Genomic DNA, 25607 nt, shown 5'->3' with positions numbered 1-25607 from the left:
TTGCAAGCCTGAATGGGTGTGAGCCCGCAATGACGAGAATAAGGTTATTCCAGGATATTTTGGATTGAAGATGTGCAGATGCACTAACTGACTGTCTGCCAGTGCCTGGAACTGTCCTCTTCCTCGTAATGTCATTATAAAACTGTTGATCTTTGGCTTACGTAACGCCGCAGAATCACAGACGCCATGGCCGTAAAGACTGATGGATTACTGCTGCAGAATCTTAGACCATTCATTTAGTTAAGTGGTCCCTTGGTTCTGCCAGGCTCCCCTGAAATTAGACAGCTAGTGCTAAAGTTATTGATTGTCCATTTGAAAGGCTTTAATGCATATAGGCAAATTCCTATCGGTGAAGTACATTTTTTATTAATTATTTCATTCATCGATGGGGTCTTCAAAGGACTCTACCCCACGTCCATTATAATACTTTTTTGTATATTTAATTTTATTGAGTATCCTTCCTTACCATCTGAAATCCTGAACCTCAATGAATAAGGATAGTCAGACAGGAATACTGTTATACAGTATGTCGTAAACATATTATAAGCCCAGGCATTGCCTGACAAGCTGCTTGATGCCGGAGCCTGAAAGCAATGTAACCTTTGAGACAATCCAATCCTTTTAGGCTCTTTCATAATGGAATACCACTGTATGACCTTTATGGAGTGGAAGGGCATTGAGACATTCTGAATGAAATCTTTCATCGCTTTCAACCTGTCGTCCCTATTTTGGGGCATGCCATTTTAGGTAAAAATATACAAAGAATATTCGATCAAGAAGTTCACAACCCGTCATGATGTGACCTGTTGAGAACTTGTAGATTTCTGCTATTCATCGTATGACAAAATATAAAGGCTGTGTGTGTGTGTGTGTGTGTGTGCGCGCGCGCGTGTGTGTGTGTGTGTGTGTGTGTGTGTGTGTGTGTGTGTGTGTGTGTGTGTGTGTGTGTGTGTGTGTGTGTGTGTGTGTGTGTGTGTGTGTGTGTGTGTGTGTGTGTGTGTGTGCGTGCGTGCGTGCGTGCGTGCGTGCGTGCGTGCGTGCGTGCGTGCGTGCGTGCGTGCGTGCGTGCGTGTGTGGGGGGGGGGGGTGTGTGTGTGTGTGTGTACTTGTACACGTGTGTGTGTGTGTGTGTGTGTGTGTGTGTGTGTGTGTGTGTGTGTGTGCGCTTTTGGCTGCAGGGTCACATGGAGGGTGAAGTGTGGGGCCTGGCCACTCACCCCCACCTCCCCCTCTGTGCCACTGTCAGCGATGACAAAACCCTGCGCATATGGGACCTGTCCTCCAGCCACTGTATGCTGGCGGTACGAAAGCTCAGGAAAGGTGAGTCACCCGTCCAGACACTGTCTCTCCTCCTGTTTCACACTGGTACACATACGAAGTCCATGCGGCCCCCCTGTGTGAACAGGCGTCTTTTCCTCCTCAGGGGGACGTTGCTGCTGTTTCTCCCCTGACGGCAAGGCCCTGGCGGTGGGCCTGAATGATGGCAGCTTCCTCATTGTCAACGCTGACACCCTGGAGGACCTGGTGTCCTTCCACCACCGCAAGGACATCATTTCGGATATCAGATTCTCTCCAGGTCTGTGACTCACTCCCCCCACCTTTGTCCCTCCCAGCGGTAAACCCTCCTCATATCCATGTCGCTGTGGAGAGGAGCTCAAACTAAAACCAAAGTCTTATGTAGGTGTTTTTTGTTTTTGTTTATTTATTTTTAGTTAGAATAGCCAATCATTTTACCCATTCTTTTCTCCCAATTGAGTTGTTATACCAATGAATTCCTCCTCACACATGTGAGAAATCCTCTCCTCTCCTCTCTATCTCTCTGTTGCAAATTGGCTTGCGCAGATAAGACTTTCAAACATGGAGATGAAACGGGACTTAAAACAAGTCCAATTAATTGTTATCTGCATTTGTATAATTAACATTTTTAGACTGATGTTGACTTAATGCTGAACTGTATCCCCTTGCATATTAGTTGTTACATTTATTCTATTCTATTACATAGCATTTGTTTTTCATATACTGTAGACCATTTAAATACACATATAGTTCTTGCTTATTAGTAAATAGAGACTGTTATTACTAGCAAAGATAGTAGCCTAATAGTAATGTCATGGGAAAGGGGGGGGGGGGGGGCAGTTGTCTGCCCCTTGGTTCCAGGGAGGCCCACTGTCTCGGACTTTGAAAACCCCTAGACCAGGGGAATATTCTGCTGCAGGCTCGACCCACATTAGTGGTTTTCTCTGTAATAAGGCCAGACGGCTGGAGAGGGAGGGGAAATGGTGAGCTCGGACAAAGTGAGAGGAAGAAACTCTTTATCCGGGACACTTAACCTTAATCTACAATGCAAGGGATCCTGTTTCTCAACCCTACACCCATGGATCCACCCACACTTTACTTGTACAATAGAACTGATTTATTTGCAAATTTGCTGTTTTTCTAACCTGAATTCTGTTGTTCTGTTGTGAGTAGGACATGTGAAAACGTCTTTCCGATGTGTTCTCAAGAGACCACTCTTAAAATCACTAGAAAGGGTCTGGCAGCCTACTTAAAATTCAGCTTTTTACGTAGGCTTGAGACACAGAACAATGAGGTAGTGTTGGTTTTATTTACAGAACACACAATTAAAAATGCAACAAAATAAAGGATTGCGGGGGAAGGGGCGACATCCTCAATAGGTCCTGCTTGCTAGGGCAAATGTAATCAGTTTCTATTTACATCACTACTTGCTACTACATCATCACAAATAACTTGCGGACAGTGCCCCACTCCCAATAGCCTTCCAGGCCCTTATCCAAGTCTTTTAACAGGCTGGCTGTCAATTCCATGTTTTCCATGTTCCAGGCTGGTCTATTATCCTTTCCCTTTTGACAGAATTTGACTTTTGGTAGATAAACAACCCAATGTCCAGAGCTGGTTAACAGTAACTCCAACGATGTCATCAGATTGTTGACACAGCAGGCATGCTATTGGACATACTGACAAAATGAACATTAAAGATCTTAGGGATATAACTTCTAATCAGAGTGATTTAACAACTGGACAACCTCGATTGCCACAATTGTGCCAACATAGATCTTGGTGTTTGTCGTCCATTTTGCATTTTGAATAATCTAACTGGGGTAATATCAGCTCTATTCATAATCTTGTATTGTATAATCCAAATCTTACACATAGATGAGCTCAAAGACAACCACCAAATCGTATGCCACTGAGAGGCCTTTAGATATTTTAAGGTCATGCTCCCATGCCATCTGGACAGAAGAATATGCATTTAGGACAGCCCTAAACATTAAGATGTCAATATTTTAGACCATGCCTCTTGACGAGGTAGCCTTCTTAAAAAGCTGATCCCACTCTGAACACGAGGCAGGAACAAGTCCCTCTTTAAATTTCCTATTTCTGACAGACAATAGTTGTGCATTATGTTAAAAAGAAAAATTCCAAATGTCTGATTGATTCTTCGTGTTTGAATTGTTAAGATTTTATCACTAAAGATCTGTCCCACTGTTGTAATGTGAAGTGGTAAGTTTAATGTAACATGACTCATAAGTACCAGAGAGTATTCAATTTGATGTATGCAAGACATTTGGTGCTGATCGACCAGTGGTTTGCGAAATTAACCCTGGACACACAGACAGACCCTCTTCTAGATGCTTCGCCCCATACGAGCCATGCCATGAAAAAATATTATTTTGTTGTTGCCACCAGGAAACGTCATGGCTCGTTAAACACTTTCTACTGTGTTTACCCAGGGGCAGGGAAGTACCTGGCAGTAGCGTCAGCCGACAGCTTTGTGGACATTTACAACGTGATGAGCAGCAAAAGAGTTGGGGTGTGCAAGGGATCCCTTAACTATATTACCCACCTGGACTGGGACAAGAGAGGTAAGCAGGCTTACTCTATTACAATGCTGCTCATTAATGGACCCCTTGTGTCAGGAAAGTACAGTGTGACATGTTACTGTATAACTCTTTTTAGAGTGGGTGATTATGAATTGAAAGAATTTCCCCCTGGGAATGTAATTACACACACCGGGTTCCGCTCTACTTCACAGGAAAACTATTGCAGGTCAACACTGGTGCTAAAGAGCAGTTCTTCTTTGAAGCTCCTCGCGGCAAGAGGCAGACCATCCCAGCAACAGAGGTAAGCGGCGGCAGCAGCAGCAGTGCAGTATCAGTCTTTGCTGTGCCGTGGTTCTGCCACTGTTGGCCTACATTTCCCCCCCAGGATGTGTGTGTGTGTGTGGGGGGGGGACTCAGGGAAGGGCACTGAAGCATTAACACGGCCCACTTTTCACCAGTATTGTTCTAATTATGGCAGTGGAAATAGGATACTGTTTAGGGTTTCTTTTGGTGTGACATTCAGACACCTTATGAGGCAAGCGGTGCAGGGGAGCATTAAGGGAAACGAGGGTCAGAGAGGATAGATGCTGTTAAGGTTCGGTGCTGGGTCATGTCTCAGTGGAACCACTGGTGTTCCTTTAGTCCTACTTGGCTCACCGCTCCCCTCCCCCCGCCACCTCGTCCTGACACAATGTACTCGACCTCTTTGTCATTTCTCCATCGTTTTCTCTCCCTCTCCCCTCCCCCTTCTTACATCCTGTTCAGGTGGAAAAGGTAGACTGGTGCACATGGACCTGTGTCCTGGGACCGTCTGTTGAGGGCATCTGGCCTGTGGTCAGCGAGGTCACTGAGGTTTCTGCCGCTTGCCTTAGCAATGACAGAAAGGTCTTAGCAACGGGAGATGACCTGGGATATGTCAAGCTTTTCAGATACCCTGTCAAGGTAAGACAAATTGACCACTTCAAGCGTCCGGTTGGTGCAGGGGTAAAGGTCCTCTGCACCGGCCGAAGTTCCTATACCCACTATTTGGGGATTTAGCATGTTGCAAGGGGCGTTCCCGTGCAAAAGTTGCTATCTTCCGACACCAGCCTTATCCCTAAAACACCTGCGCTACCCGTTACATTATGCATAGGTGTGGTTTGGGCGTTACAATAATAAAACCAATCACTGTGCCAGATGCCATTGCCTTTAAGAGAAGACTGCGCAAGCCATTATCCCCAATGCAATTTTACGCTCTGTCCTTCTCTGCCCATGGAAGAGCAACATTGCCTTGGAATAAATGTATATTTGATACACAGAATTATCACTCACACATTGCTGGTTATAGAGAACTTAAAATTACAGCAATCTGCTAGTGTTCTGGATTAATTCAACAAAATGGTCTGGTGTGGTTATAGCAAACGCAGATCAAACAACATTGTATTAGTCTTTGATAAGCTTACAGTAACTGGCAACTGCTGATAAAAATCACATTCACAAACACTTAATTTCGAACTCCGATAAAGTTGGACACCATACACCCAACGTTTGCGTCATACACTCTAGCCTTTGATTGTCTTTCAATAAAAAACATATTTGATACACATAAGTATCACCTACATGTTACTGATTATAGAGAATGTCATATTATTGTAATCCATTCATTATTTCCTGTGCAATGGCTGAATGAAACTGAAGTGTGTAATTTGGAGAGCATGGCATCGCGTGCAGCACAAATTGTCTTCTTTGAATATCATCTTATATAAACACAATTGACACAAGGAATTGACACTCTCACTTCTGCTGATTGTAGGAAAATTATAATCACAGAGATTCGTTGAGAATTAGGAGAGAGGGAGACCTCGAATGTTAAGCAAGATAGCAATTTTAGGGAAAGCGCAACAACATGCCCACCTCCAAGCGCAAATAACGGAGTCGGCATAATAAATGGCGGGTATAGCGGCCGTAAGGTACCGTTTAGGGACAGTGCCAGCTCCCTTGTGCGCAGGTAGTGGTTAGTGCGAACAGGTAAGGCACTGGCAAAGATAGGGCCCAAGGGGTTTGAATCCTCTATGGTGCCACCGGCTTGGCTGGGCACTCCAATGAACACAATTGGCTGTGTTCACAGGTGGGAAGCTGGTTGGGGAGTCACACTTTTGTAGCGACTCCTACAGGTTGGTCCGGGCACCTGTTCAGCAGGGAGTGGAGCTGAGGAGGATTCCTCTGCACGCATTACGTGCAACTGGTGGAACTCGACACTGTCTGGTGAAAAGAAGCAGCTGGCGACATCATGCGTATCGGAGGAGACACATGGTTGTCTACACCATCCCCAAGACCAAACAGTATAGGTTAGCAGTGATGGGGACTATACACATGGGGCGAAATTGGCTAAACTAACTAAATGGACTGCTTGTACCCTGCGTGGTTATCAGTATTTTACTGTCTGATGGAGATTCTCATCTAATTTGTGTATCTCATGGCTCAGGGCAAGAGTGTTTTAAGATTTATGCTAATGTTATGTTAATGCTGCTGCGTCACAAGTGACGCCAATGTCACACATGTTATAGTAAATAAAACATTCTTTATCTCCAGGGAAAATATGCAAAGTTCAAACGCTACGTTGCCCACAGCACACATGTTACCAATGTGCGATGGACCCACGATGATAGCCTCTTGGTGACGGCAGGCGGGGGTGATACCTGCCTCATGATTTGGGCCCATGAACCAGAGGGCCACCGGGAGATTCGACAGTGTGACAGCGAAGAGTCTGACATTGAGAGCGAGGATGATGGTGGTAAGAGAGTTCTTCTTCTTAAGGTTGTGGCTTCTGAACTGGCAGTATCATACCCCCGATGAATTGCATGAACAGACATTTCAGGCTTTAGGTTAGAGATGGTTCCGTTTTGTTTAACTAAGTGCTTCTCAATCTTTATGGCTGATGACCCCTAAAAGATATTGGCCAATAAGTCTCGCAACCCCACTCACCGACAACATGCATGCTCTGAACAAATGCATGTGCAGGTTATGGCTTTAAAGGGAGGGTAAGTGATATTTTAGGGTTAAAACAAAAAGTATATTTTTTAAAGGTTAAAGCACTATATTCTGATAGTAATCATTGCTATAGAGTGTTTGTTCAGTAACAGGAGTCTCCCCGTCCCTCCAGCTCTTTAATAAACAGAAAATACATTTTCTGGTAGGTGTCAAAATCTCAGCCAATCAGGAGAAAGTACCCATTTTTAAGCTTTATTTTTTATAGTGTTCCAGTTCAAATTTTGCCTGCTCATTTCTTAGTGTCATCACTTCCAATTTCACTTGTTTAAAGGAGACATCCGGTCATTTTAAGTGTTATGTTTGATGTGCGTCAAATCACTTACCGACGTAGAAATGAAAATCGCGGGGCTGCTTATCTCTCTGCATGGCAGCCCCAGGTTGCCAGGTCGGGAGAGAAACAGGCAACCAGCATTAGCTCGTTCTGTTATTAGCCGTTAGCTTCTCGGAGTTTTAGCGCCTGTTACATTATCATGGGACTCAACAATGAGTACTAGAAGCAAAAAAACAGACTTTGCATTTGTTAAAATAGGCGAATTTGGGCTATCCAGCATCCTACTATCATGCCAACGGTGGGGGTCGATAGGGGGATTTGTGGAGTCACGCGATTTTCATTTCTACGTCGGTAAGTGATTTGACGCACATCAAACATAACACTTAAAATGACCGGATGTCTCCTTTAATCTATATCCTGATTGAGTTCTCTATCCTGATTGGATAAAATTGGAAATGAAACAAACTGAAACGAAAATGCATTTTCTGTTTTATAAAGAGCTGGAGAGACATGGAGACTCCTTATATGGACAGGACACTCTATAATAACGAGCACTATCAGAACATAGACCCATTTTGCAATTATTTGAATAATTGCAAATCACTTACCCTACCTTTAATATAGGTACATTTTCTTAAACAGGAGTTTTGATAGGAGAAGTAATATAACCTACTTGTTTTAAGGAGAGGGCTGGGCATGCTTTGTGGAACACAACAGGTGTTCTTATCTTGGCACGGCAACACAGAGATCATCCTTCACTCTGATTAGTCATGTTTTTGATAAATGCCAGTGAAGAAAGGTAACTTAGGTACAGAAGTCTGCGAAGGGGGAAAATGCATCCAAGAGGAAAACATGTGTAGCTCGATTAGCCTGGCCACTCACGTTGTCCCCACAGTTCCACCTTTCCTCTTGTTTATCAATGTGATGCCTGAACATCCTTACGTGCTTTGCGTTTCTCACTTGTGGTCAAGTGTGTTTCTTTGTTGCTGTCAAGTGTGTTTTATCACTTGTGGTCAAGTGCGCTTCTCACTTGCAGTCGAGGGTGTTTCTCACTTTGGGTCGAGGTCGACAATATGTGGCTGTCAGGTGTGATACTTTTAGATGGGTCTTGCTGTTCCTCATCTTTGACTGGATTTTTGAGAATCAATAAACAATGTTTCCTTACTTGGATTACATTTTTGCTGTTGTCATATGAAGGTTTCTTAACGTTTACGGGGAAAGTTAAGTTTATGGGGCAAAAGGAAGGAGTCTTGCCTGCTGCATAGAGCTAGTGTGATCTGTCTGTCAGTGTGCCCAGACCAATATAGTCGCACACACATACACACACAAACTTCCTCACTCGCTCTCTCTTGTCCTCTGAAAAATGTTACCTAGTAATTAAATGTTTTTCATTGTGCTTCTACTGAGAAATTTGAAAATGACTTATTAACTAATTATAAACTATACATATATATAAATACACACATACACACACACACACACACACACACACACACACACACACACACACACACACACACACACACACACACACACACACACACACACACACACACACTCACCATTATCTCTCCCACCATTCATCAGGTTATGACAGTGATGTGACGAGGGAGAATGAGATCAATTACACCATCAAGGCCTTATCCACCAATGCACGACCCATGACAGGGGTCAAACCCCACCTACAGCTGAAGGAGCCCTCTGTGGATGAAAGGTAACCGGTAATGGAATCAGTCATTCCAAGGCCCAGACCAGTGGGTACCTCATACGCGATCATAGAACTCGAATTTGGGGTATAATGTATCGGTTTCCATGTACTGTATACTGTACATGGCTTCTGCATCAAAATGACACCAAACCACTGCCTCAGTCAACAGATCTTTTATATTTTCTGCATTTACTTTCAATTCCTTCCCTGTCTCTTGGAAATAATTTGGTATTTTCAACTCTTCTTCTCTCTTTAATGGCTGTTCAACTGTCACTGTCCTGCTCTCTTCTTTAACACAACTTGAAGGCAGGGGGTGGTCAGGTAAGATCCTATGTTTACATCTCCTTATTGAGCAAAAATGATGAAAGCACAGGGTGTGGTTCAAAGTCATGGCAAATGAGGCAAATTAACCTATGGTGCTGGAGCTTTGAAAAGTACCAGCTCTCACATATTGCTACTTAATGTTTTGTGTGAAGCACTTTGAATTGCCTTGTTGTTGCTATACAAATCAAATTGCCTTGCCTCGCCTTGCCTTGCCTTACCTCACCAGACAGGTGAAAATAAACTTGAAGTAAACAAGGACAACCTAGAGGTGTGCATGTTTGACCGCAAAATGCCAAATTTGAGTGCTATTTCACATCATTATCTTATGTCATCTGTAACGCAAGATGTGAAATGGTTGAGACAATCTTTCAAATGAAATCACTCTCATCCTTCTATGATTAATTGTTCAGATTGAAGGTTTGACAGTGTGTTCACAATTGACTCAATATGTCAGTTATTGAGTTACATATTTAAAATATGAAAATCCATGGTTCTGTGTTGTGATTTGACGAGGATAACAGCATATTGAGTCATTGCAGACAGAGTTCAAAATACATAAACAGACAGTGACACGGTTGTACTGCAGCGTATAAATTAGGCTTCAGAAATACCCAAATAGCAGATAGAGACGGATACAGTACAGAATATGTAATTACACAATTACATATAATTATATCATAATAATAATTACAAATTCTGCTTTAGTGCAACAAGTATTCATTTGCCATGTACTGGAAGGTTTTGAAGGGGCATAATTCCCAAACATTAGCTTTTCCCAGGGTGGATGTTTTCTGTTATTCTGAGTTACGGGGTGGTCAGTGACAGACGCTCTGTGCTTTGGGCGTTATTGATTGGCTTTGGACTGTGGTGAGAGCATCCACACACCAACAGGGCAGTGGTTGTCATAGAGATGGCCAGTGGTTGTTATGGTTACACCGTGGAGTTGACTGATATATTTTATGTTCAGTGGCTGTGTGTTGTGTTACACTGTGTTGGTGGGCCCTGCCAGAACCCTTGAAAAGCCTTATATACTTTGTTGACGGGGGTATGGTCTGTACTTGGCCCCCTTCTTTTCTCCTCTACACCAGTGGTTCTCAAAGTGGGGTCCAGTTACCCCCAGGGTTACTTGAGGGGGTTCCAACCCCATACAGGTCTGTAACTCTTGAGATTGTGAAAATGGAACCAAATGGACCCGCAAGGGTAAGGATCCTTTTTTACACTCTCAGAGTTATTGGGATCCTTGAATTTAAAAAGTTTGAGAACCACTGCTCTACACCAAATCTCTTTGCTGAAAATAGCCATTCTACAAGCTCTGCACTTGCAGATCGTGACGCATTGTGAGCTTGTAGATCTGCTATTTTCACCGAATGTTAGCCTATTTTCATCGAATGTTCACCTATTATGACATGTCTTGAATATGGACCTAAATTGAATGTGGTTAAATGCTAATACCTGCTATTTCTTTGTTAATGCTGTCGTTAAGAGGGTCCAGGTAAGCTTGGTATTGTGTTGTGTTGGTGTTGAGTTTTGGGTGTGTTCTAATCCAGTGGTTCTCAAAGTGGGATCCTGGGATCCCCAGGGGTCCTTGAGGGGGTTCCAGAGGGTCCCCGGCAAAATGTGTTAATATAAAATAAAAATCAGTTTATCAGTTTAACAACGTTTTATACGTAGGCTATATTTGAAAATAGCCAATCTACAAGTTCACACTGCTTTGTGTTGAGAGCTTGTAGGTCTGCTATTTTCGAGACTTTTAAATATCTTTAGAAAGTGTTTGAGAACCACTGTCCTAATCTACAGTAGATAGTCTCTTGGTATATTTCATTCAAAAACATTTGATCGGTTCTCTGCCAAATTAAATCCTCCCCCATGTCCCTGAATAGACGTACTCTTACTTAAAAGGCTGTAACAGTTTACACACATATTCTTTCCATCATTAGTTGTTCTCCGGTTACTGCCCGTTCAAATGTACATTTGCCTGGCCCTAGTGTAGTTGTATGTCTTCATTCATCCACCATTTAAATATCTTCCATCTTGCCCACTGTACAATGGTTTGTAAATCCAATAAACATTTTAACTACTATGCTACACAGTCACTACACACTAAACACTAAACAATTAACACTCAGGGTTTTGGTGTGTACTTGAGTTCTACCACTGTGGCAGTATGTCTTACCACGTCTGTCTGTTGCAGGCCTCCTGTCAGTAGAGCCCTACCACAACCAGAAAAACTACAGACTAACAATGTTGGAAAGAAGAAGAGGCCAATTGAGGTGAGATAGATGTAGACCTTTTCTCAAATCAGATACAAATGTATCAGTATCACGTTGTGAGATTGTAGATCTGCTATTTTTGGTGTGAGACACGGCGCGCATTCCGCGCAACCCAGGCTTGACATATCACAATCCAGCCAGTGTGTCCCTCAGTAGGGAAAAGGCAGGTTATAAGACACATCCAGTTGAAATGTCCAGGTGCAGGACAAATCAAAATGAACATGAGATCAAAAGTTGAGACTGCTCATTGTTTATTGGAGAAACAACGTTTCAATCTTTACAGATCTTCTTCAGGAAATGAAAAAACAAAACAAAACAAAAAAACGATTATAATCAGAATCACAATACTTTTTTATTGCCAGGTATTTGGTGAGGTTGGTGCGATACAAGCAAATGTATAGAAATATTTTCAATTATTTACAGCACAACTATTTATTCAAATCCCCCCACAGGTATGGACTAGTAGAATATAAATTCCACAAAGCACGTATATTAATATGTAAATAAATAAATGAATTATTGCACTTTGTTGTATTGAGTACACATCATGTACTTACTCACACACACACACACACACACACACACACACACACACACACACACACAGAGGGCAGCCAATCTCCCATTCAATGCATTGATAGCATTCGAAGCCGGTGGGGCAGCAGTATTTACAATCATATTGTAGAACATTATACATCTGATGTCTGTCTATTTATTTCTGTACTGTCCTGTGGTCTGTGAGGGGCATCAGCAGGAGGGGAGGGGGGTCACAATTCCAGAGATATCGTGTATATTTAGTGTGCATTGCAAACGTAATAATTTCATCTGAAGACGGTGTGTTCTCATACACTCTCCAGACCACCTCCTCGGGGATTCTGATGATGCTGTAATTGAATAACGAACGTTGGCATTTGGCTAAAAGAATCCCTGTTGTCATGGAGTCGACCTTTCCTTGACTTTTTGCTGCCCCCCTCCCCCCGCCCCTCCCCCTCCCACAGGACCTGGTGCTGGATCTGGTGTTCGGTTACCGTGGCAATGACTGCCGCAATAACGTCCACTATCTGAACGATGGGGCAGATATCATCTACCATACAGCCTCGGTGGGCATCGTCCTCAACTTAACCACCTGTGAGTGACATATACTGTTAGAGCAGTGCTTCTCCAACTTTTTCATGTCCCTAAGGCCCTAACATTTATAGGTATTTAGCCGCGGACCCCCATCTGAGAAAGGTTTCTGGGTTTTCTTCCCCGCGATTTTTTGAAAATAGCAGATCTATAAGCTCTCAGCGCGTAGATCTGCTATTTTCAAACAGACAAAGTATAAAACGGGGTTAAAGATGTTACATTTTTATATTAAAGGGTCTACACCATGAATTTAAATAATAATAATAATATTTAATATCATATTGTTTATCTCCCTCAAACGTTTTTCAAAAGGTTTGAGCCTAAATCAAGCCTCAGATATACTCATTCCAACTAACTTCTCTCTGGCTTATAATGCACTTTCACCTGCAATACCACATTGTCCTGTTTGCATGGGGCGCTATTGAGCCAGTTTGTATGCATGTTATCTCCTGGTTCTGTGTGGAAAAAGTAAAAAAAAAATATATATGAAAAAAATAAGAAAAACATTTTTATTTTTTTTAAAGATTTTTTTATTTATTTATTTTGGTTGGAACTGAAAAACGGGAGGAATTGTTCCCTGACGTGACGTAGGCAGGGGGAACAAATCTGACGTACTGTTTTCAGACCAATTTACATAAAAACCACAGATAGCCTATGCTCGATCATGCTCGAAGTCGGGTATTTTTTGGAACAGAAGAGAGGTGGGGGAGACCAAAAACACACAAAAATGAAGAAAAAGTTAAAATTCATGGTGTAGACCCTTTAACTAATTTTGCTGGGGATCCCCTGGAACCCCATCAAGGGCCCCTGGGGATCCCCAGACTCCATTTTAATAACCACTGCTGTAGAGGACAAGCTGCTAGATCGATGATGCAGAAGTGTTATATAGCCTTAATAGAAATTCGTAATTTTACCTAATGTGTGTGTGTGTGTGTGTGTGTGTGTGTGTGTGTGTGTGTGTGTGTGTGTGTGTGTGTGTGTGTGTGTGTGTGTGTGTGTGTGTGTGTGTCTGTGTCTGTGTGTGTGTGTGTGTGTGTTTATGTGTGGCTGTCTTTTATTATTCTTACAGCTTGCCAAAGTTTCTATGTAGAACATAGCGATGACATTCTGTGCCTAACAATCAATCAACACCCCAAATTCCCCAACGTGGTGGCGACTGGCCAAGTAGGTATGTCTGTGAGGAGTTGACCTCACGTGTCACAAGCCATTATTTTTCTTCCCTATACTGCATGTTGTGTTGTACACTGTGTTCAAAAGGGATTACTGTACATGACAGTGAACCCGACCACCAACCCCCACTCTGATCTGATCTGTGCTCCAAAGCAACTAACCTGCATAATCGGCATCTCTACACGGTTGAATTATGGAGGATTGGCATTCACGCCGCAGGCTTTGTTATACACTGGCACTCTCTAAAAGACGCAAGCTCTAAAAGAGCTATAGGGCTGCAACTATCAATGATTTTCTTAGTGATTATTCTATTGATTACTTTGTTGATTAATCTAATGATCGAGAAGCGTGTTTATTTTTTATGTTTTGTACAAATCTACAACAACAAAAATCAAATTGATTTTGTTATACTTTGTCGTCGCACAACAGTGTCGCACAATAGTGTCGCTTGAAAATGTCACACAAAAATCTATTAGCTCACAACGCGTTGCATCATGACACGTTGTGAGCTTACTGTACTTTACAATAAATAAAAGCAGCAAATATACTGTTTGTCTTCCTTCCATCACTCTCTTTTTCCTATCTTTTTTTCTTCAGGTGATAGCGGTGATATGTCAGGTAAGGAACTTTCTGAAAGATGGAAATGCATTGTTTCATTATCATAGCATTTTAACAATGACTAGTGTACTACAGTTTGTAGTCCAGAAACACATAAGTGACTTTGCAAAGGTTCCCTCATCACATTTCAAGTGCTTTTTCCCAAAGGGTAAATTCTGACTTTATACAATATTTAAGCATTCAGAATTATTTCCTACAATTGCAAGGAAAAAACAACAACCTCAGGAGTCTTAGATATTAAGTTGCAATTGCAAGAAAGAAAAAAACATGTGGAATTTGGAAGAAATGGGCTTACGCGCTATGGAGAGCATAATATAAAAGAGTTTGGACTTAAAAGATACTTTTGAAACACTGCCACCTAGTGGTTCTTTGGTTAGGCTAGGGCTCTACCTAAGTAAAATGGATTTTTCTACTTCCATTGCATGGATCGATCTACACATATGGTAAAATATAAGGAAAAGAGTTTCTATATTATAACCTTTCGATAATTTGATGTAAATAGAGTATTTTTTTTCTTGAAATGCAGTGTAGCCTACTGTGTACAGATGACGAATAAATATTCTTTATTGAGAGAACTCATTACTCGCGTAACTAAAATTATCAAAATGAATTGTTAAAAAAAATAATCAAAATGAATTGGAGTAGTAGAAGTCGAAGCAGTAATAAACTTTATTTATAAGGTGCTTAACGAAACAGGGTTACAAAGTGCTTTACAAAAACAAGATAAAATACAGCAAGATAGCAATAAGGAAATAAAGAAATGAAATTAATGTCAATAAATTAAAAAAACAATCAATTGAAAAAAATTAAAACACATAAAAAGGTATACAAGGTAAAAGACATGGATAAAAAAGAAAATAAACACAAATTGTAAAAACAACTTGACGTAAATGTATATTTTCAGAAGTGATTTAAAGACTGACACTGATTTGTACCGAACATCTAATGATCACTATAAAATGTAATCAAAGTTCAATCACATTCATAAAGGATGACTACTGCACCATAAAGTGTGATTTTAAGTTCGTACTTATATCATGACGGTGTCACTTGAAGATTAATTAATGTTGGCAAGTGACGCCATTATGGAAGGAGTAGTTCAAGTTTCTTTCTGTCCTGTCTCTCTCAGCTACGTCTCCTTCCATTCATGTGTGGGATGCCATGAGTAAACAGACGCTGTCGGTGCTGCGCTGTTCTCACTCCAGCGGGGTGTGCGCCGTCAGTTTCAGTGCCACAGGGAAACTCCTGCTGTCCATTGGCCTGGACCCAGAACACACACTCACCATCTGGAAATGGCAGGAAGGTAAGGACGGGTCTGCTCAAATGGACTGTGAACACTTTTTCTTGTCCTTCACTTTTCAAGATGCATTGTGGTGCTCTGGTTAATTACTTCCCCGAAAGTGTCCATAGATCAATACCCTGACGTGCCTTAAGCCCTTAGTTGAATGACTAACCTTGCACTCTGACCCCTTTGGTCCAATCCTGTATGTATCTCAGATAACTCACTGTTTGTAATCTGGCGACTGGTTATTCAAGACTCTGTGTAAAAATTCAACTAATTCTCTCTGTTCGATACAAATATGAGCATATATGGGCATACGTGTGTACAGTATGTGTAACAATAAGAATGATTAATTTATGCAGATACATCTTAACAATAAATGCGCTCTGTACGTACGTACATCTGTAGTTCACGTACCTCGAGAACCGATTTAATGGTGCTGAGATGAGACACATGTTTAAACAAAATTTAAAAAATGAAATAATAAACAAGATGTAAAATATATATATATATATATTTAAATTGTCCAATGACTCAGAGACCCCATAAATACAGTATGTGATATTATGTTCATCTCTAACTCTTTTGTCAATCAAGGTGCCAAAGTGGCCAGCCGGAGGGGTCACACTCAACGGATATTTGTGGCTGAGTTTCGGCCAGACTCGGACACACATTTTGTGTCTGTGGGGATCAAACACGTGCGCTTCTGGACGTTAGCTGGTCGGGCGCTGCTCAGCAAGAAAGGTGTGCTCAGCACCATCGAGGATGCCCGCATGCAGACCATGCTCTCCGTGGCATTTGGAGCTGTAAGTCCATTTCTATCATTAAAAACCTGACGTGCAATGCTTTATAAGATGTACTAATAATACTAGAAACACTGCATATGAACCATGCCTCTTGTAATTCCTGTTTTTAGCATTCTTAGCGTGTATTTGTAAAAAAAAAAAAAAAAAAAAGTATTTTACTATTGTGTGATTAATCCTAAATTAAGTTATTGTTAAATACCGTATAATTTACAGTATTCCACAAATACCATATCATCATGTGTACATTGTTTTATGAAATGCGAATGTGAATGTGCTTGCTCTGCTGCTCTATTAGGCCACTAGATTAGTGCAGGTTTGTTTTCTTTTCAGAATAACTTGACGTTTACAGGTACCATTAGTGGAGATGTGTGTGTGTGGAAGGAACACATTCTAGTAAGAATAGTGGCCAAGGCTCATACAGGGCCTGTATTCACCATGTACACCACACTGAGAGATGGCCTCATTGTCACCGGGGGCAAGGAAAGGCCGTGAGTACTGCTCCGTTTTGTATTGAATTGAATTATGTTCTGCATGTCTTGGTGTATAATTATTATTATTATAGTATCACGATATAAGATAATGTGGTTTTGGTGTTTATTGATCCATATGCAGGTCTTTTTTTTGTAACTTATTTTTTATTGGTTTCCAGTTAGAAAATTCAACAGTCAAATAAACAAGTATGAGATTGACACATAGATCCATATGCAGGTCTAAGGAGGGAGGAGCTCTGAAGCTCTGGGATCAGGAGTTGAAGCGATGCAGGGCCTTTCGATTAGAGACTGGACAGGTCATTGACTGTGTTCGCTCTGTGTGCAGGGGAAAGGTACAGTACATTACACAGATATGCACCTACTGTGGCTGTAAATGTTATTATTATTATTAATGTTATTACATCTTCACTCATCAATGCTCATTATCAGAGTTTTTTCATGTTTTTCCCACTGGTCCAGGGTAAGATCTTAGTGGGAACCAGGAACGCAGAGATTATTGAGGTTGGGGAGAAGAACGCAGCATGCAACATCCTGGTAAATGGACACATGGATGGGCCTATCTGGGGCGTATGCGCCCATCCCTCCAGAGATGTGTTCCTGTCTGCTGCAGAGGACGGCACTGTGCGCCTCTGGGACATTCCAGAAAAGGTCAGCACACGATATTCAGTAATATTGATATTTCAAAGCTGTCCTGACGTACTACTGTATCTGTACAACTCAATTACACAATGATCTTGCCATGTGGAAGTACAGAAGATGCTCAATAAGGTGAACCTGGGCCATCCAGCACGTGCCGTCAACTACAGCCCTGAGGGGGACATGGTGGCCATCGGCATGAAGAATGGAGAGTTCATCATCCTTCTGGTGGCCTCGCTCAAAATCTGGGGTAAAAAGAGAGACCGCCGCTCCCCCATCCAGGATATCAGGTCAGAGACTTGTAATCTCATTGAGAAACGTTAGCCCTGCACCCTCCACAGAGCAAGTCTTTGAAAATCGCTTTTTTTACATACAGGTTCAGCCCAGATTCACGGTACCTGGCTGTAGCTTCTACAGAGAGTGCAGTTGACTTTTATGATCTGACGCTTGGACCACAGCTCAACCGTATCAACTGCTGCAGGGATATCCCCAGCTTTGTTATGCAGATGGACTTCTCTGCAGACAGCACCCACGTCCAGGTACAGTACACCCAGAGAGATAATAATCACTTCAATTTGGGAGATCACGTCTCGGTCTGGTGTTGTGTTTCAGCCTGTGTGACTTACATCTTCTAATGTCCTGAACAGATATCGACAGGCGCTTATAAACGGCTAGTTTACGAGGTACCATCTGGGAAGCAGGTGACAGAGCAGTCCCATATTGATAGGATTACCTGGGCCACATGGACAAGGTGAGAATGCTGTGTTGACACATACTGTAGGTAAATGCACTTGTAAATATTGTACACTCCATTGAGAGGTCACGCTGAACGTTGTTGTTGATGTTGTTGTTGTGTCTGTTCAGTGTCCTTGGGGACGAGGTTATAGGGGTTTGGTCCCGAAACACGGACAAAGCAGACGTCACATGCGCCTGTGTGTCTCACTCAGGCCTCAACATTGTCACAGGGGATGACTTTGGAATGGTAAAGCTGTTTGACTTCCCATGCCCAGAAAAGTTTGTAAGTATCTTATTATAATCTTATCTTAAGGATTTTACACGAGATAAAATAATGACATACATGGGAGGTCTAAATGACAATATGCCACATTTAAAATTAATCACTTGCAAAGCTACATTCATTGTGTAAGCTTTTGTATCCATGTAAATATAGATTATCACCCGGGTATTCATCATTAGCCAAACTGATCCAACCAAGGACAGGCATATCATCCTGTGCCAATACACAGTACCAGAGGTTTGATACAAGAGCAAGGCTGAATGCCGGGGTAATAATTTGTTTATCACATACCCATAACCTAATTTATTTACAAAGACAATAAAATAGCAGTGAGGATTGTGGGGAGAGAGTTGACATAGAACAAGGAAGTTGGGTTGCTGGCAGGCCTCACCTTATGTTGGACAGTCACTCTGTGAACATCAATGTTAATATGACTGCACTACCCAAAACCACGATATAGATTCACTGTTAGCCAATAACAAATGACCATCAATGCATGCATTTAATAGCCATATATGCCCAGGCCAATAGATTAACATCACTGTCAACGAGGAACTGCCCCCGGCGAACAAAATGGTACAGTCACGCTGGGATTCCCTGACAGTGTGGTGAGGGTTGAGAGTTGGCACGGAAGGTGTGTTACTCGTGTGCCTGAAGGTTGCTATTTTCTGTTCAGTGCTTTGGATCCTTTGTGCCTGGATAAACTCCAGTGTTTCCTTAGCCATGAATTCTACCAAACCGGATGGCGGTGGCTCAGGAAGTAGAAAGAGACGCTTAGAATCAGAAGGGTCCTGGTTCGATCCCCGGCTATACCCCTGGGTTAGTGTCAAGTGTCCTTGAGCAAGATGCTTAACCCTTAATTGCTCCCCATGAACAGTTTTTTGTCCTGCATGGTTGCCTCCGCAAACGGTGTGTGAATGGGTGAAGGTGATCCACACTGTAAAGTAGTGCTTTGGATAAAGTACACTACTTTACCATCCACAGCAACCTGGTTTGGTGGCTGAGTTTTGTCCATGTTTAACATAGTATGTTCCTCAGCAGGGAGGCCGTTCCTAGCAGTGAAAGTTCAGTGCAGGCACTTTAGCTGTGTTGATCAGGCAGCTGTCATATATAACCCCTAGTGAAGATACAGCAACTGATCAATCAGTACAATTCTGTCACCCTTCCCCTCACCCATGTCAAATAAAGGCTGGGTATGTGATAATATGTGATGTCCGCAATAATCTATTTACAGTGCCACTGACTTGATACGTACATGTTTTGTTCATAATTTAGTTTGAAAAGGGTCACATTGATGACACTTTGATATTTTATCCCTTGTAGGCCAAACACAAGCGCTTTCTGGGTCACTCAGCTCACTTGAATAATATACGCTTCACAAATGGAGATCACTTTGTCATTAGTGCTGGTGGAGACGACAGAAGGTATGATTATCATGGTTATTACAGTCATTAAAAAAAACATGAAAAGTTTGAAAGAAGATTCCAAGACCTAGATGTTGCATTTGAAAATGCAATATCTAGGTCTTGGAAAGGTTATAGAAATATTTTATTTTGTAGATTTGGAAAAGTTTTTCTGTAGTGGGCGAAGTTCCAGCAACAAACAGTCTGCCTCACGTCCAGTGTTAGATTATACAGTGTACTATTTTGTATTATGTATTACTATTTGTATTTTACTGTATACTTTATAAGTTGCATTGTTTATGACTAGTGCAATGCCGTTTGTCAGAGTACTTGGAGAGACAGAGAGATACTATAGATAGATGGATAACATGACTGTCAAATGTTAATAAATGTGTCCTTAACTCTCTGCCCTCTCAGCCTGTTTGTCTGGAGATGTGTGCATACACCTCACTGAGCAACGTACCCCAGGAATGCTGCCTCTATGGGTCAAAGTGGCTGCATGGGCTTTTTCCAACATGGAAATGGCAGGAGAGGAGCCTGCAGAATGATGCATGCCTCGGAGGAGAACAACAGACCTGGCAGCTAGGACAGTATATGACAGAGGAAGTTAACTCGACTCACTGCCTCAAAACTAGGTGCATGCACACGTGCAAGCCTCATTTCCACCCTAGCGTAGATCCTGATTGTCATCATTTAAGAAGGGCACGCCGTCGCCGCTCTGCTGGTGGAAATGATCCCACTAACAACATCATATCAAGGATATGAAAAAAAAGAAAACATCCCTCTAATATCTGCAAATGATGTGTGTTTTTTTTTTAGTACGAGTGTGTCTGTGTAAATGTCCAAACGGCAATTTTGCCACTTGGTATGAGTTTGTGTTACTGACAATGCCATTTAAAAGAAGAAAATAAATACATGTAGCAAACTGAATTAGCCTTAATGTACTTTGAGCGTTTAACTGAGGAGGGTTTGGATTTGGTTGATTTTTTTGTATCGTTACATTTTACTTTTTTGATCATGTACTTATTTCGTTATTTAAATTAATTTTTTACTGATTATTTATACTCCTGTGGCCTTTCTCCTGAATGTAACATCCACAGTTATGTTCTGGATGTCAGCATGCCAAAGCATACTATGCACTGTATTCCTGACCTGGTCACTGTGTTACCCTGATGGTCTGTTTATGGTTTGTTTATGTGATTGTGTTGACTGATTGAACCTCAAACCTCCCTCAGCAGTGTGTTACCATGTGCGTACATGTACTGTAGCAGTCTTTTAGCTTGTAAAGTAATCCACTGATGACATGTTATGTGTGCATACTTGTTTGAGGATTTGTTTGTGGGCAATGGGGGTGCATGGCTTACCGAAAGACAATCTGTCTAACCAAATTCCTCAGAAAACAAAGGATATAGCAGTAAATTGTCATTTCAATGCACTGTTGCATTTCTCCTTTGGTCACTTTTCAGTGTGCTGCTATGATGTAATATTTTTTCAAGTTACCGTTTTGTGTAATCAGATATATTGCTTTAATGGAATGTTTTATCAGAGGTAAAATATAAAAAGTGCAAAACATTTTGCTCCTTGTATTAAGATAAATGGAAAAATAAATGTTGCTGCATATTTTGATTTACATTACACCAATGTAAATATCATTTGTAGATATTCTTTTTTTGTATATTTTTGTGAGATGTTTCTTAAATTCAACTTTAATAAAAAAAGGCCACTGAAGTTGTTTTTAAATGTGTGAGATACTAAATACTGACTTGACGATTCACGCTAAAACTGATCTTTGAATAGTATCACCTATCAGTGAATGGCAACTGACTGCCCTTTCATAAGTGATGTAATTGTAAAATACTTCATGTTAGTATATTTAATATGATTTAGTGCATCAAAATAAAATGTCACTAAAATTCATGAAATACATTACAATGTACGTACTGTATGTATGGTACATGTTTAGTAGCTTTACGAAAGAAAATGCAAATGCCTGGACATAGTAATTTTTCCCACTTTATTTTCATATACTTTGTATATTGCATATTTACATATAGACAGCAATACTGAAAATACTCACACAAACCACGTCAAAGCAGTCTGTAGTGTATATAAATACATCATGAAAACTCAGTCATCAATGAGCCAGGCACTATCATCGATCAGTGTCTGCTTCTGTTTTTCAATCAAATCAAAAAATTATTAACAAGAGGATAAATGATCTTCACCAAGAGATTAGAGTGTTCTAGCAGTGTTAGGGATTGTTGTTTCAGTAAATGGTTTATTAGTTACAGGTTGAATATTTTAAGCACCCATTAACAAGAATAATTCACATTAATGAAGACTATTTTAATCATTGTAAAAGTTTAACATTCTTGTAATACCACCTCTTTGGTCTTATGTTTAGTGTCCTGAGACTGGGATGTCAGGGTTCGATCCCCAGCTGAGACTATAAAAATGGTACCAAAGACAGTGGGAGAAACCAAGACTTCCAAACTTTCATTGATTTCCTGTATCTGTTTGGGGGTCCAGAGGATGTACTTGACAATATCTGAATGACACATTTTATTTAGAACAAGCACCTTAGCAATTCTGATGAGTGCTAAGGCCATGTAGAAGTAATGCAGAGCAATAAATATTGGTAACTGAATTATTTAGCGTTGTGTTGTCAATATTTGGCCAAACAATCATTGTAGCCTACCCCTAATCACTCAGCTGCACATAATATTTCACATTTTTGAAGCACTGTCATGTTAAGAAGTTGCTAGTGCCAATAAGCTGACATTGTTTAATCAATGTTGTGCATCCCTAATATCTACATTGCAATTAAGAGAACTGTTGTTCATAACTTGACTGAGAAGGAGCTACCGCAGGAGCAGCCATGATCTGCTTGAGGGTTCTTAACCACTAGGAAGGACGAGCGGATCAGCTCCTGGGTAAAGTCTAGGGTGGCTCCTTTCACAAAGTCCAGACTGTCCTGGTCCACAATGATCCCCACTCCTTCCTGCTCAAACACCCTGAGGAAAGAACACAATCAAATCCTCAGTATTCATTTAGCTTTGAGAGCATGAAATCAAACCGGAAAGGTCTCTTTGGTAACAATTGTATACCTTTGGAGTTACAGATTGTTAAGTTTAAAGTTATTTCACTTGGAGATTGCATTTAGAGATAAAAGTGATTGGATTTTGGCTGTTTTCAACAGTGACTATCTAAAGAAAGAAAAATCAGTTGCTGGTGTAATTTACCGGTCATCCTCTGTTACGTTACTGCATACTGCAAACTTGTACTGGAATCCAGAACAGCCTCCTCCCTCCACATGGATCCTCAGATACTCTCCTTTAGACATTATCTCTTTTAGTCTCTGAAAAAAGTTGGACAACGGTCATGCTCAATAGCAAATTGGCCACAAATAATACTTGTGTATATTTCATGTCTATAGCATAATATTTCTCATTCACTCTAACCCAGTGGCGTGTTCTAGTTTTTTTCTGAGGGCATATGATAATCATTCCCTGCACGACATGCGCGTGGTCGTGGTCAATGGATGAAATGGTTAGAAGAGGGCATACGCTTTTTTTCAAAACATTCTGCACGTCATACTATGTACAGTATGTAGCGTAACACGGTAGAACACACCACTGCTCTAACCTCATTCCCAGTTTTATCTCCATCTTGCAAGGAGATAAAGCCTGGAAAAGAAGAACTACTGCAGAGTGCAGGGCTACCTGTTACCTACCTGTCCAGCTATACCCGTAAAAGTAATACAAGTAACTAAAGTAGGTAATCAAAAGATTTAGAAATGTTTATACAATATACACATATAAGCATTTTGATAGTGTCTACAATCTCCTCCCTTCTCTATCCAGTCAGCCACTACAGGCATCAGAGAAGACAGTTTACAGTAGCTGTGTCCTAGAAATCATTCCATATAAGAGGTGCAGCAATAAAAGGCATCCATGTGATGTCTTTCTTTATTTATATATATAGACTGAACAGTGAAATCACATATAAAGGGTGTACTGAATAAACCAAAGTCAAGACTTTGAGCCCTGTCATGAGTACCTTAACACATGATTCACTGAGGTGGACTTTATCTTCAGATGGAGCTGACACCACTGGTTTCTCCTGGGTTGCTGAGTTGCTGCTGAAGCGTGCTGCTGTGTAGACAGGCTGACCTGGGTGAGGAGGGCTTCTGGGACATGGTTGTAATTGCTGTCTCACATTGATATGTTGGAGAGACAATGAGGTCCTGTAAACAACAAAACGTTGACACCAATAAACCACACATTTGGTCAGTAAAAAGAATACACTGGACCACAATGGAAACAAGCCCCAATATAGGGCTTTTTGTGTTATCCTTTTAAACCTTGGTAAACCGTACCTCTGTACAACAATCTGCAAACTATTAATAAAGTACTCAATCAATCAAAGCATAATTTGACATTATAACAAGAGCACTTCTGCTCAGTAGACACATTTTATCAGTCTGTAAAATTAACGGTGGATTTTCTTGGACCCACATTTATTGCAGATATTTAGCATAATTCGTGTACATTTAAATGTCTGCTTATGTGCTTGTTTTATGTATCTCGTCTGTATTCTATGACACACTACGTAAGGTTTACTACTATAGAAAATAAATAGTGACATCATAAACAACAGCAGCAGGTTAGCTAACAGTAGTTAGCTGGCCAGCAGCAGTTTATAGAACAAAGTCATCTGCTCAAAGCTGCCTATGTCTACCTCGTAATTTCAAATACAGTAATTCCATACACCTGTTTGTATTATATCGTAAGGTAATGTTACCTAGCAATATTTAATGCTCTTGTTGTCTTTGTCGCAGTTATCATTGCTCCTCTCCACAATGACATCTTCCATAACAGTTTACAGCGTTGCCAGATTATGCGAGAGAAATAAGCACCCAGGGTCTATGAAAACAATTAAAGCCCAAAATAAGTGAATAATTGAAATAATTTGAAAATAGCCAATATACAAACGATCTACAAGTTGTGAGCTTGTAGATATGCTATTTAAAAAAAAAGAAATAAGGTACTTTTGGAACTTCTTTAAAAAACGTTTTAACAACACAAATCTTGTATGGGCATAGGGTCCCTGGCACAAAATATTTTCAGAGGGGGGGGGGGGGGTCTGCCGAAAAATACATATTGATCTGGAGGTCCTTGCCATGAAAATGTTTGAAAACCACTGGTTTGAACAGCATTATGAAGCAAAGCCCAAATAAGCAACTACACTTTAGAAACAAGCCCAAAAAACCGCAACCCGCAATACTGGTATTTACAAGCAACTTTACAGAAAAACAAGCCCAAAGTAGCTTATAACACACGGACATGGCAACGCTGATTTACACCACCTGATTCGCCTCCTCCCATGACGACGATGACTGGCAAAATGCGCCTCGTTGATTGGCTACGACAGGTGTCTGTCTCCGAAGAATACGCCTTGTTGTGTAAAATGGATTGACTTGATTGGTTTACGTCTAACGCCGATCAAGGGAAGCAACTCGGTGGGTGCGTTGGTTTTATGACCGTTGAGTCCGGCACGCGGGCGGGGCTCGTCAAAAATACGCACCGCTGGCTTTGCTGAAGCAAAAATAAC

At 41.2% G+C, this 25607-nt stretch overlaps 2 protein-coding genes across 3 annotated transcripts in view; one reads left to right on the top strand and one right to left on the bottom strand.

Moving 5' to 3' along the window:
• The window catches only part of eml5 (EMAP like 5), a 61731-nt gene extending 40164 nt beyond the window's left edge, over nt 1–21567 (top strand). The window contains exons 21-42 of one of the 2 annotated variants that reach the window (XM_084044129.1): nt 1179–1320; nt 1424–1576; nt 3753–3884; nt 4055–4143; nt 4608–4784; nt 6414–6615; nt 8731–8857; nt 11367–11445; nt 12444–12573; nt 13640–13738; nt 14338–14358; nt 15488–15661; nt 16238–16446; nt 16777–16934; nt 17155–17269; nt 17397–17585; nt 17691–17863; nt 17950–18112; nt 18221–18324; nt 18438–18591; nt 19915–20015; nt 20412–21567. In XM_084044129.1, the coding sequence (XP_083900255.1) occupies nt 1179–1320; nt 1424–1576; nt 3753–3884; nt 4055–4143; nt 4608–4784; nt 6414–6615; nt 8731–8857; nt 11367–11445; nt 12444–12573; nt 13640–13738; nt 14338–14358; nt 15488–15661; nt 16238–16446; nt 16777–16934; nt 17155–17269; nt 17397–17585; nt 17691–17863; nt 17950–18112; nt 18221–18324; nt 18438–18591; nt 19915–20015; nt 20412–20448 (2928 nt within the window). In that variant the 3' untranslated portion in view covers nt 20449–21567. Of the gene's footprint in view, nt 1–1178; nt 1321–1423; nt 1577–3752; nt 3885–4054; nt 4144–4607; nt 4785–6413; nt 6616–8730; nt 8858–11366; nt 11446–12443; nt 12574–13639; nt 13747–14337; nt 14359–15474; nt 15662–16237; nt 16447–16776; nt 16935–17154; nt 17270–17396; nt 17586–17690; nt 17864–17949; nt 18113–18220; nt 18325–18437; nt 18592–19914; nt 20016–20411 lie in introns of both variants that reach the window. The other variant, XM_084044128.1, reaches the window with a different exon arrangement.
• Nucleotides 21568–21991: 424 nt separating this feature from the next.
• Nucleotides 21992–24878, bottom strand: isca2 (iron-sulfur cluster assembly 2). The gene is made up of 4 exons (XM_084044363.1): nt 24798–24878; nt 24054–24240; nt 23237–23352; nt 21992–23008 (listed from the first exon to the last, which is right to left on the bottom strand). Exons 1-4 carry the CDS (start codon nt 24860–24862, stop codon nt 22834–22836), a joined length of 543 nt encoding a protein of 180 aa, XP_083900489.1. The 5' UTR covers nt 24863–24878; the 3' UTR covers nt 21992–22833.
• Between the last annotated feature and the right edge of the window lie 729 nt (nt 24879–25607).

This window comes from Gymnoscopelus microlampas, assembly GCF_963454915.1.
Source record: "Gymnoscopelus microlampas genome assembly, chromosome: 20".
Taxonomy (NCBI): Eukaryota; Metazoa; Chordata; class Actinopteri; order Myctophiformes; family Myctophidae; genus Gymnoscopelus; species Gymnoscopelus microlampas.
This window is presented reverse-complemented; position numbering and strand designations above follow the sequence as displayed.